Source organism: Pinus tabuliformis, chromosome 7 (genome assembly GCF_031772625.1).
Source record: "Pinus tabuliformis cultivar Carrire ecotype Pingquan chromosome 7, CPIR1, whole genome shotgun sequence".
Taxonomy (NCBI): Eukaryota; Viridiplantae; Streptophyta; class Pinopsida; order Pinales; family Pinaceae; genus Pinus; species Pinus tabuliformis.
In genome coordinates this window covers 1,505,809,267-1,505,822,456 of record NC_142293.1, presented here as the reverse complement: position 1 = coordinate 1,505,822,456, position 13,190 = coordinate 1,505,809,267, and the positions used below count along the sequence as shown (strand labels likewise).

Below are 13,190 nucleotides of genomic sequence, written 5' to 3'. Positions count from 1 at the left end.
GCAGCAAGAAAATCTAAGTTTGAATTTTCCTTGGTCAAACTAGATTAAACTTTGAATTTCTATTTCAGCATAAATCTTGGATGTAGTTAACTAAGGTCACATGGCACTGGTCACTCAGTTAATTCGAGTTGGGGAACCTTGAGTTCAGTTCGGTATGCTTGATTGCTAATTTCTAGCAATATATTTCAGTTAAATTGAGTTATGGTCAGTTAAACTAGTTCTAACTGCAAGAGGAACTAGTGGAAGGTCCAAATGTGGAACTGTAACTTCAACTCACTCAGTAATCAACTAGTTAACTATCAATCAACCCAGAATAACTGATGCATGTAGAGAATTCAAGTTACCCAGTTGAGATGGAGATTCCAAGGGAATGTACTATCAGTTGTAGACTATTCTGAAGTGTACAGGTGGTGCATATAGTCAGAGGATCAGCCTAGATGGATTACACAATTCTCAATTGAGGAATTCCTAATTAATAGGGGCCTAATTCCTCAAGGAAAAATGAAAGGAAATAGAAGCTTAGTAGGTTGATAAATTGGATAAGTGTTGGCCAAAATTCAGTCAGTGAAGCAGTGAGATAGACTATACAGGTGCAGGTTGTGCTTAGGCTTGAGAAAGAATATGTATTCATCCATATTCTTTTATTAATGAAATACAGATAGGAAGGGGTTTTGAGCAATTGCTTTCTCCTAGATAAATATATGTGTATGTGTGATAAATTTTGATGCATGTTTATGACTTGTGTTCTCGATCATGAATTGCTTTCTGCAAATAAGTAGAGTAGATTCAAGTCTTATGTTTTAGTAAATTACATGAGCAGTATTGAATCTACATTAAATTTCTACATGGTATCAAAGAAATATTCATAGTAGAGACGAGAATTTGAAGTTGTTATTGCAGGATGATCGAATTTGCATGATCAATTCTTCAGAGCTAGCAGGATGTCTTTCAATGGACTAAGACTCGAGTATTCCCTTAAGGGAAACTTGAATTATGTTTCTTGGAAGGACCGCATGGAAGCAGTGCTGGAAGATAATGGGTTGAAGGAATTGATTACTAATGATATCCTGAAATCGCCAACAATTGATGCTCGGGATCTAGTTGAATGGAAGAAGTGTGTGGCCAAGATGAGGAAGATCACATTGGAGGAAGTACAAGACCATATTGTCTCTAATCTCCATGGGAAAGAGACTCCATATGCAATGTGGTAAGCAATGACAGATTTGTTACAGAATAGTAGTGTCCATAGGAAGTTGGCACTCAAGGACAAGATTCGGAGTACCAAGATGCAAAATAGTGACACAATACCACAGTACCTAGGTAGCTTCACACAATGTCATGATGAATTTGGTAGTGTTGGTGCTATTATTGTAGAAAATTATCTAGTAAGCCTAGCCCTTAAAGGCCTTCCCAAGATCTGGAACAACTACAAGGATTCAGTGAATGGGAGGGAGAAGCTACCAAATTGGGAACCGCTATGGCCTAATTTGGTGCAAGAAGAAATAAGGTGGAACACCAGAGATGAGACTTCATCCAAGTGTGAGGATGAGGAAAATTTTTCCCTAGCTGGAAAGGTAAAGAAAGGGAAAGAGAAGAAATCCCAATCCAAAGGAGAATCCAGTCAAGGGGGAAAGAAAAAAGACTTGTCCAAAATCAAGTGCTTTCACTAACGCGACCTCTAGCACTATGCAACGAAGTGTACACATAAGAAAGCAAGCAAGAAGCCTTTAGGAGGAGTGGAAGGTGAAGCTTTGGCTTCACAATTCGAGTTGGACTTCACCCTCATTGCATGCATGGCAAGCACAGTGATGGGGAGTGTGTGGTATCTAGATAGTGGTGCCTTGTTCCACATGACGAGGAACAACAAATTTTTCATTGACTTCGAGGAGACAAATCTCCAGATGCACATCAGGATGGGAGATGATGGAAGGTACAGTGCAACCAATATTGGTACTGTTACTTTTCAGATGGAGTCAGGCTCTCCTTTCAAGATCAAGGATGTGATGTTTGTATTGGGTCTAAGGAAGAATCTAGTTTCCATCGCAGTGATGGAATATTATGGTTATGATGTGATATTCAATAAAGAGGAATTTTTCCTTAGACATAAAGCCATGGGACAAATAAAGAATATCGAGGTTTCAATGAAGAACCTTTATAATTAGATGTGGAATATTGTGCTACATTAAGCACAAAAGCAGAGAAGGTGAAGAGTTGAGATGTATGTGAACTATGGCATAGAAGAATTGGTCATTTGCATCATGGCACTTTGAAGATCATTCAGCAGATTACCATAGGACTACTTAAAGGAGCATTAGAACAGCAGGATACATGCAAAGGGTGTACCTTGAGGAAGTACACAAAATCCACCTTCAATGATTGGGACAGCAAAGCGCAAGCAGTCCTTGAAAGGATCCACTATGATGTTTGTGGACCTTTCTCGACAGCCTCCACTACCAAGCATGGGTATTATGTTATATTTGTAGATGACTTCTCACGAAAGTGTTGGATATTCTTCATGCAAAGGAAAGACCAGACATTCTCCAAGTTTGTTGAATTCAAAGCACTTGTTGAGAAAGAAACCAACAAGAAATTGAAGGCTCTCAGGAGCGATAACTGAGGTGAGTACATGTCGAATGGGTATAATTTTTTTTGTGCAAAGGAAGGCATTCGACAGGAGTTGACAACACCCCACAACCCATAGCAGAACAGGGTGGATGAGAGGAAGAAAATAAGTATTATGGGAGTAGCAAGGGCGATGTTGCATGATCAAGGCCTACCACTGCAATTATGGGTTGAAGTATGAAACACAAATATATATTTGCATAACATGAGTCCTCATCGGATTCTTGGCATGAGTACACCAGAAGAAGCTTTTTCAGGGAAGAAACTAGATGTGTCACACTTCGATATCTTTGGAGCATTAGTGTATTTCCATGTCTCCAAGGAATAAAGGAAAAGGCTAGATCTGACAATAGAGTTGGGGATAATTGTGGGGTACATGAAAACACCTCACAATTATCATGTGTACTTTTCATCCCCCAGAATGACAGTTGCTCGAAGGGATGTGAAGTTTGATGAGGAGAAGGCAATGAGGTGTTCTCTTGAGAAGGAGCTCCAGTCGCATTCAGATAATGAGATTTTAGCTCCAAAGGAAGAACCTCGAGAAGTTGTGGAGCAGCCACAAGCAAAGGAGCAGAGAGTGGAGACACCCACTCAAGAAGGAGACATCCAGAGAAGGAAGAAAAAGAACCAGGGAAGTAGACAGATTATTGCATGATGCTATAGAGAATGTGGAAGCACCCAATTCACAGTGATGAGCCTCAGCATTGTAACAAGAATGTTGCAACTCCTGAGGCTACCAACTTAAATTATCAACCTGGGGTTCGTACAAACTTAAGAGGTGTCGACACTATATGTGCAACATGCAATGTGTCCTTCTTTCATTGATCTGATGCAATGAAGTGAATATCATAGAATCAAGCCTAAACTAATTGTAGAAATGGAAATGCTTATCTATTTGCAGGAATGGAAATGTTACTCTACTTTGCATAAATGTAAAGGTTAACCTACTTGCATGAATGTAAATGTTATTCTATTTGCAAAATGTAATTGTTGCATCAAAAGGAAACCTAGTCTATGCAATAGAAATAACAATGTTGGAAATGGAAACCCTAGCTTAAGATGCATGAAACAAAACCTAACCATGAAATAATTCTTTAATCACTACATTAAAAATAGATTTTTTCACCAAAGTTCATAAGATACTTCACGAAGTAATCATGAAAACCATCATTATGCTCTTCAAGTCATGAATTTGTCCACTAACCATAACTGCAGAGGTGAATTGCAATGGAGAAGAGGCAAGGCTTAAGAGGTCTTTTGGTCTTAATCAATCATGGTTCAAATCCTAGAGGTAATTATTCAATCATAAGGGACAAAAACCAAGCTTTTGGAACATATTTGGTCAAGTTTACATGTGCTACAAGAGTGCTACAGGAGGTGCTACAAGAGGCCTTGTTTTTCTACGGAGCAAGATAAATTGTCAAATGCCCAAGTAAATAAAATACAAATGAGATGGGAATTTTTTTTTATCAATTAGGATGTCTTAGGACTCCATTACAAGTGGAAACACTCCAAAATACCCCTGTTAAAATGTGCTAAAAAATAGCAGAAAATTACTACTCTAAAAAATGGAAATTCAAGAACTAGTGAGCTAGTTAACCTACCAAATGCCTAACCTAATCAAGTGAAAATGATATGGAGTAAATTTTGTTATTAAAATGATTTTTTTTATGACCCAATACAAGTATAATCAACACAAATGAAGTTCACTAACATGTTTTAAAAAATAGCAGAAAAATCACTACTATTTTGCTACAAGGGACTTCTAAAAATTCTAGATTTGTAAAGTAGTAAACGAATCCAAGTAGCTCAATGATGAAGATGGCTTTTCAAAGCTGTTATAAGGATTAATATAAATAAAATTCAAAACAACTCACTTCAATCATTTAACCAATATGACCTACAACAAAAGAAGCATGAATAGTAAATGCAGAAATAAGAGATGTAAGTGAAAAATAAATTCAAAGGAAATAAAGAAATTGTACAAGAGGGCTCTGAGGCTCTTGGGATGGCCAAGACCAAGGAAACAAATAGTCCTATGAAGGAAACCAAACTTTAGTAGCTAAAAATGGCACCAAACTCCATTATTTGAATCAATCAAAGTACATCCTTGCTAGAAATGAAAGTGGAGTTGCTAAATAACAAGTTTTCTCCACAAGAAGGCTAAGAAATACATTCCCATAGAGGAAAAATTGAATTGGTACTTATAAAAATAGATGATCTATCATTTTCCTTGAAAGGAGGAAGCTTTCCCCTCCAATATCCCTACAAAACTGGATCTGGTTCCCAACACTGGGAATCTTCATTAAATGACAAGGAACACATTCCTAGATTTTCTTAATCAATGGAGCTCTAGAATTTGTCAATAATTTCATGATCTTTGGTTCATTTATTATCCAATTCTAATCCTTCATGTAGTAGGGAGCAAGTACCTATATTATCTCATTCAAAATCTACTCCATATTCTCTCAATATTCTGCAAAAATAAATAATATAAGGCACATAATATGCAATTACCTCTAAACCTTCCTAAGAACATATTAAAGCTAAAAAAGCATTATTAAGTGTATAAGGAGAGATTTAATATAGCCTTTATGTGTCTAGGAAAGGTTAGATGGGCCTTAATTTATGTTTAATTTGGAATTCCATCATACCCCCCACTGAAACTATTGCTCATCCTCTGAGCAACATATCCAACTTCTTGCCTTGTTGTTCTTCTTTTATGCCTCAGATGTCTTTTCATGCAATTCCCTTCCTTATCTCAATGGAATATGATTTGGATGGTTGCCTACATTGGATGGCCTTCATGGACAAACTTTCCATGGTGGAAAGTTGTGCCTCCTTTTCCTATAGTTTCTCTCTAAGCCTCTTGTTTTCTAATTGCAATTTCTCCTTCATGACTAATTATTTTAGCCCCAAGTCAACCAATTCCTTACCCATTTGTTGCACTTTTTCCTTCATGAGGCCCACATCCTCCACCTTCTTGGATTTTGCAATTTGTACCCATATGTGAGTTCTGCCTCTTTCCCTTTCTAGCTCAAAGAAGAGTGGTATTGCAAATTTGGTGGGTATAATTCTCCCACCCTCAATAAATTTGTAGTAGGATCCAAATTTAGTTTGTGGATCAGCCTCCTAGAGTTCTTGGAGGTATTTTTCTTTCCCTTTTGATGTGGCTTCCCCTTCCTATAGCATTCCCTATTACTCTTGTAGCAGTCCCTATTTCTCCTGTAGCAATTATTTTTCTTCCTGTAACAGCCCTGTTTTTGTGCATATCTCCTCTGTTTTCTCCTATAGCAGGGTAGCTTGTGCTTTGAATAGACTACTTTCGTGGTGGGCCTCCCTATGGGTGAATTTTGTCCTCTTGAAGCACTCTATTAGCTTCATGTAGCAAATATGTTCTTCGTGTAGCAGTGAGTTCCTTCTTGTAGCAACTATGTTCTTCCTATATAGCACACAACCTGAATCCTGTAGCAGCTAATCTTTGCATGCCAAGAGGTGTTGGGTCCACCTTTTATTTTTTGTTTTGTTTTTGTTTTATATTTTCTTTAATGTTTTTCTCTTTTTTCATTGCATGCAAAATAAACTCATAGTGGTTTTTGTTAACTGATTTGGCCCTCACTTACCCCTTTGCACTTTTTGTCCTCCATCATGACTAAATTATTACAACCCACTTTCTCAAGTCCTCTTCACTTTTGTCTTGTTCCTCTCCCACATGTGCATGTGTCTTGGTGGAAAAGTGAAGCTAACTGCTAGATAATGTCAAGGTTTCTCTAGTACTAATTTTGGCTATAAAAAACCTTTTCCTTCATACACTTGCAATTTTTTTCAAACTAAAATAATTTCGTAGGAAAGGTTTAGAGGATTTCATACCTAAGCCTTACCCTTTATGTGTTTTTGCAAGTGATATTGAGGTTGTTGATATGACTGTTGAAGTTGCCTTTGGTGGTTCTGAAGCTATTAGTGATGATCCTTTAATGGTTTCTTGGATGATCTGGACATGGGTGAGGTTGTTTTTTAGTGTTTTCTCTGAGATCATTGCTTTGTCTCCCTTTCCTTCTACAATTTCTTGAGAAAAATACAAACATTTTATGTTTTGTGCTAGATGAAACTTGATGATGCATGTCCTTTGTCTTTTGTGTATGTACTTTTGGAATCAAGTGTTGTTGCTTGCTAGGTGATCAATAATCCTATAACAACTAATATGAGGTCTTGTGGCTACTGAAGGATCAAAATTGCAATCCTCAAGTGCTCATGGTGACTGAATTCTAAATTTGATGCTCTAGTTGTGGTCTCATAGGGGATGTGCAGACTGCTACAGGACTGTGTGTCTTCATGTAGCAGTCACATAAACCCTTCTAGGATCATTATTTCCTTAAGGTGATACTTTTAAAAATATTGATAATTCATGAGTAATCTGTTGACAAGAATCAGAGGCCTTTTTTATGGTGGAAGAGATGGAAAAAGGGGTGAAAATGGGTTCTTTTCATGGACAGAGATGAAAATGGGAGTGGAGAATAGATCAAATGATGTGTAAAATGAATGATGAGGCTATGTTGGACCCCTCCTCTTGTTCCTAGATGAAAAACATAAGATCTGAACCTCTTTTCCATGCCAATCACGCTCCTCTAGCAATTTTGGTCACTCTTGTAGCAATTTTGGAACACTCCTGTAGTAGAATTGTTTTATCCATATCTCTCAAACAGTGGATCGGATTGAGCTAAAAATTTGTTTATCATGTTTCCATCATCCTTATGCATCTCCCCATAAAAAATCTTGGCCAATGGATGCACGAATCTCGAGAAAAATTAAAAATGGTTGCAGGCGATGGAGGTTGATTTCTTGAAAAGTGTGCATTGGAATTTGCTGAAATTCCGTGAGCATATTACCATCATCCATATGCATCTCTCATGAAACAACTTGGCCAATGGATGCACGGTTTTTAATATATGGTAAAAATAATTTTTTACCATGTGTATTTTGGTTTCCGATAGCAAAACAGAACCTTCTTGTAGCATTTCAAGACAGCAAGGGAAGTAAATGGGAAAGGCTTGTAAATGATGGGTGGATGTTTGAAATGGATGAAGGTGATGGATTGACATGGCCTTAGTCATGTTGGAGCATCTCGGCAAAGGAGGAGAAAAAACCAAGTTTTACTTCCTTTAACTAGGTTTTCGATCAATTTTTTCTTTTTGTGTTAACTTGTTCTTTTTGCTTGCCAAGGTTGGAGAGCATCTGCATTCATCCGAAGAGAGATACATGGAGCATATAATTTTTTTCTTTTTCATTTTTTCATTTTTTTTCTCTTTTATTAGGCCTACTAGTTGCCTCAATGAATTTTTCAACTAGTAGGTCTGCTTAGGTGCCTCAAAGGAGGTTTTCACCTATGATATTTTTTCTCTCTCTTTTTTTCTCTTTTTTCCAACCCATTGACCGCCTCATGGAGGTTTTCAATCAGTAAGTCAATCTCATGCGCTTTAAAAGAGGTTTTCACCTGAGATTTTATTTTTTTCCATTTTTTCTCTTTTTCCATTTTTTATTTCTTTTATTTCTATCCTTCTCCACTTGAAAAAACAAAATCCCTTTTAAGTGTAAGAATACTTCCAACGAAGCCATGTGCATAAAAAGATGAAAACTAAACTCATGTGTAGGCTCAAAAAATATGCTTTGACATGTACCTTAATATTAAACATAGTTACTGATCAAACGAGAAAATGACCTAGTACCCGTTTTTTTGAGGTAGCAAAAAATCACTCGATTTTGAAAAGTGGTGATTCAGAATAAAAAAAAAATTAAAAAAATAAAAATAAAATAAAATAAAAAATAAAATTGGAGCATATTTTTGGCACTTTAAATTTTCTTATGTATCAAGTATGAACATTTTTTTTATAAATTTAGTGATTTTCATGCTGATTTTGAAAAGTGTTGATGCAACATCAACACAAATTTTTTTAGAGGGCTTATTTTTGACACTTTAAATTTTTTTATGTATCTAGTATGAACATTTTTTTTTGTTAGTGATTTACATCTTGATTTTGAAAAGTGTTAATGCAATATCAACCCTTTTTGTTTAGAGGGCTTATTTTTTACACTTTAAATTTTCTAATGTGTTAAATGTAGATATTTTTTTAATGTTGATGATTTTCATGTTGATAATAAAACATAACAAAAATAAAATAAAAAAACATAACAAAAACAAAAACAAAAAACAAAAAAAGAGTAAAAACAAGATTAACTCGTAATATATATGATGATGATGATGGTGGTGGTGGTTAATGTCCACTGAGACCAAACATTGGTCTATCGGACCTAAATAAACAAATTATTTATTTTGATTTAAGATTTTATTCCTATGCTCAAAAATCTTGGAGAGAAGCCTCCCGAGCTCACTTTAATTTTGACATTGTAAAAGGCTAGGAAGGTCAATATTGTAACAAATATTGTGAAACTGAGATCTAATGTGCTTGTATGCGAGGCACTCTAAGAGGAAGTGGTTTTCATCCTCAATGTTCCTATTCTCACATATATGGCAGATCCTTTCCATCAATGGCGTTTTAGGAACTGCCCAACGACCTGTTACACTATGGAGCTCATGAGAATTCGTTCTAATCTTTGCTATATTAATTTTCTTCTTTGAGCTAGTTAAAATAGAGAGATACTTTTGATCTTCTAGGGTGGGGTTGATGACCTTCTTATAATAACTTAATTTTCTTTTAGCCGCGAAATCTTTATCACACCACATTTTTTCTTTGAACTTAGAAGTAACAATATCTTTAATGTTATTTATGTTTTGCAATGCATCATTCTCGTTGATCTCCCAATAGTTTAACCAGGCCCTTGTGTCTTTATGCCACCCCCGATTGAGCCTTAGGTGGTTTTGGCTGGAATTTAAAGCTAGCTTAGGAAGTCTATGATCGTCTATGTTATTGAGTTTGTGCTTGTACAGCAGAAACATAATCATAGCTAGGCTCTCAATAGGGGAAATACCTGCTTCTATAAGGAGAATAGGATAGGGTGTATTACTTTTAATTTTCAGGTTATAAATTATAAAACGCTTCTGGATTTGCTCAATCTTTCTCCATGATTCTCTAGAGATGCTGCAACCCCAAACCTTACAGCCATATAAGATAACAAGAGTGACTAAAATTTCAAAGAGGAACTTCTTTTTATTCCACATTACGAGGTTTGCTGTTTTACAATTATTTTCAAGACCAAAATAAGCTTTCCACCCCCCATTAATGCTTTTCTCAATGTTATGGTTCCAGTTGAGCTTGTGATGAATATCAATTCCTAGGTACTTGTAAGGATACACTTCCTCCAAGTTATTATTGTCATACATAAAATTAGCGTAAGTTTCCTTCTTGGATTTGATAATCATAACTTTTGTTTTGTCAGTGTTAACAATCATACCCATGGTAGAGCAGAAATCCTTAAGAAATTCAAATATTCAAAAAAAAAACACACACACACACACACACAAAAATAATGCAAAAGAAAACAAATATTAAAAAAAAAAACACAAAAATAATACAAGTAATAAAACATAAAAAACAAGACAATATATATATATATATATATATATATATATATATATATATATATATATATATATATATATATATATATATATATATAAAGACAAAACAAAACTGTAAAATGTAAAAAAAATTAAAAATTTAGTCGTAAAATTTAAAAATTTAAACAAAAAAATGGAAAATAATTAAAAAATACAACACAATTTAAGAAAAAATAAAACAATTAACAAAAAAAAATTAAAAAAAATAATAATAATAATAATAATGACAAAAATTTGTGGCCTAAAAGCGAAGCAAGAGCAATTTCAGCCAAGGGTGCCTCAGGAGGGATTGGTACTCTATGTTACTCCAATAAATATGGACTCACCTTTGAAGCAAGTAACACTCATTGGTTGCTGCTAAAAATGCAGAGCCTCGACACAAAGGAAATCATTACTCTCCTCAATGTATATTCTCCAATCAATATAAGGGAGAAAAAGGATTGCTGGGATTCTATAAAACGACAGGCAGATCTGATAAGTCTAGAAAATACAACCATTGCTGGAGACCTCAATCTCACTCTCCACTCATCTGAGAAGAAGGGAGGAAGCATAGTTCGAGATCCGGCAAGAGAATGGGCGGAGGATCTTCTACAAGATTGGGACTTGCTGGACATCAAGCCCTCAACAGGGAAGTTCTCATGGTCTAACAAAAGAGTAGGACCTGGGCATATTGCTGCCAGGCTAGATAGATTTTTCATCCAAAGTTCTTTCCTGCTACTTGGTCTAGAATCTAGAATGCACATTCTTCCTTGTAGCATCTCGGATCATAAGCCAGTAAAGCTAGAGCTACTTGCCCACCTAGATCTGGGCCCCATCCCCTTCCGATTCAGTCCCCTCTGGGTAAAGGAGCCCCTTTTCATGCAATCAATCAAAGACTGTTGGAGCCAGCCTGTTAAAGGCTCACCTTTCTTCATTTGGGAGGAAAAGCTCAGAAGGGTAAAAGGAGTCTTGAAACGCTGGGCAAAAACCCTTCCAAATCCTGCAACAGAAAGGAAAGTCATCAAATCCTCTCTTGCCTCTCATCAAACTTGCATGGAGAGCGCCATAATTACAGAGGAGATGATAGACCAAGAAACTCAGCTACAGCAGAGCTATCATAAGGCCTGCTTGGCCGAAGAAGAATACTGGAGATTAAAATCGCGAAATATGTGGCTTAAAGCAAGGGATAGGAATACGGGCTTCTTTCATAGGCAAGCCCAGGCTAGGAAATGCTTTAACACTATTTCTGAGATCAAGGAAGATAATGATACGCACAAGGAATTTGCAGACATCAAGAAAGCAGCCTTCTTACATTTCCAAAATCTATACACTGATGATTAGGAGCCGCTCCAACACCAAGAGCTGCTAGACATTATCCCTCAAGAAATCTCTCCTCGTATGAACAGGATTCTAGAGGCCAAAATCACTAAAGAGGAAGTTAAAAAAGCCCTCTTTGACATGGATCCGGACAAGGCCCCGGGACTAGATGGCTTCTCTGCCAGGTTTCTTCAAGTCTGCTGGCCGATTGTTGAAAAGGACCTTCTTAAAATGGTAAAAAAGTCTCAAAATTCTCAAAAAATAGGAGGCAGCACAAACTATGCTTTCCTAGCTCTCATACCAAAGGAAAAAGGTGCCAACAATTTCAGCAGATTTCACCCGATCTCGCTTTGCAACACTAGGTACAGATTAATTACCAAGGTCATTGCAAACAGGCTAAAGCCCATCCTGCCAAAAATTATTCCAGAAAATCAAGGAGGCTTTATACAGGGAAGGCAAATCGTGGACAACTACACTCTCATTTAAGAGGCAATACATTCAAGTCTTCTCCGAAAGGAACAAGGTATGGTGATCAAACTCGATTTAGCAAATGCCTTTGATCGAGTCAACCATAGATTTCTTTTAAAAGTTATGTGTAAATTTGGTTTTGGAGCAAATTTTATAAAGTGGGTCCGGGCTTGCATCTCAGAGCCTTGGATTGACCCCCTTGTAAACGGAAGAGCCACTGAATTTTTCAAAGCCTCGAGAGGCCTCAGGCAGGGATGCCCCCTGTCCCCCCTGCTCTTTGTCATTCAAGCCTCTGTCTTCAGTTTTCTGTTAGATAAAAAGATGCAAGATCATGATATCAATGGTCTGTGTATAGCTAGAGGGGTTAAAAGCTTAAACCATGCCTTATTTGCGGACGATACCCTGTTGTTAGGCAGTGCCACCCTCTCCTCTGCCTCTAAGTTTAAAGCTGCCCTGGATGTCTCCATCAAGGCCTCTGGCAGCGCTCTTAACAAGAACAAATGGCATATTTACAACTGGAATACCTCGCCCAGGATTCTCTCTGCTATCTCTAGATGTCTGGATTTTGTTGCCACATCCTCCTGGACCTCTTTTAAATATCTGGGCCTCCCTGTCTGTCATAAAAGGCTCTCTGTCAAAGACTGGCATCCTCAGCTTGAAAAATTCAAGTCTAGGATCCAATCCTGGGGCTTCCGCTGGCTCAACGCTGCTGGCAAGTCAGTCCTTGTGAAATCTGTGCTCTCCAGCCTCCCAATATTCCATTTTGCAGGACTCCTTGCTCCAATAACCATTCTTAACAAGATGGATGAGTTTATGCGCAGGTTTTTTTGGAAGGGTGGAAAGAAAAATGAAAGGAAAATCCCTCTCATCAACTGGGAAACTATTGCCAAGCCGTTGTGGGAAGGCAATCTGAATTTCAAGAACATAGGTCACCAGAACATGGCTATGGCAGCAAAGACCATCTGGAGGATCATTGCGCCCAAACCTGGATGGGCTCAGCTCGCTTTATGGAAAAAGTATTTCAGAGGACCTCAGTTAAGATGTTTAGAGAATGAAATTCAGGTTCAGAATTCACCACTCCTCAAGCAGAACTCGCCATTCCTCAAACTATACGCTAAAGCAGGCCCTCTAATCAGAACGCACTCATTCTGGATCCCCGGGAATGGCAGGAGGATTAACATCTGGTCTGATAGAATAATGAACATGGAGCCTATGGAAAACAGAACTGCCA

General features: G+C 37.1%; 1 protein-coding gene across 1 annotated transcript; it reads left to right on the top strand.

Moving 5' to 3' along the window:
* The first annotated feature begins 10,558 nt into the window (after positions 1-10,558).
* On the top strand, positions 10,559-11,515 carry LOC149253550 (uncharacterized). The gene has a single exon (XM_089454528.1). It carries the CDS (start codon positions 10,559-10,561, stop codon positions 11,513-11,515), a length of 957 nt encoding a protein of 318 aa, XP_089310654.1.
* The last annotated feature ends 1,675 nt before the right edge of the window (positions 11,516-13,190 follow it).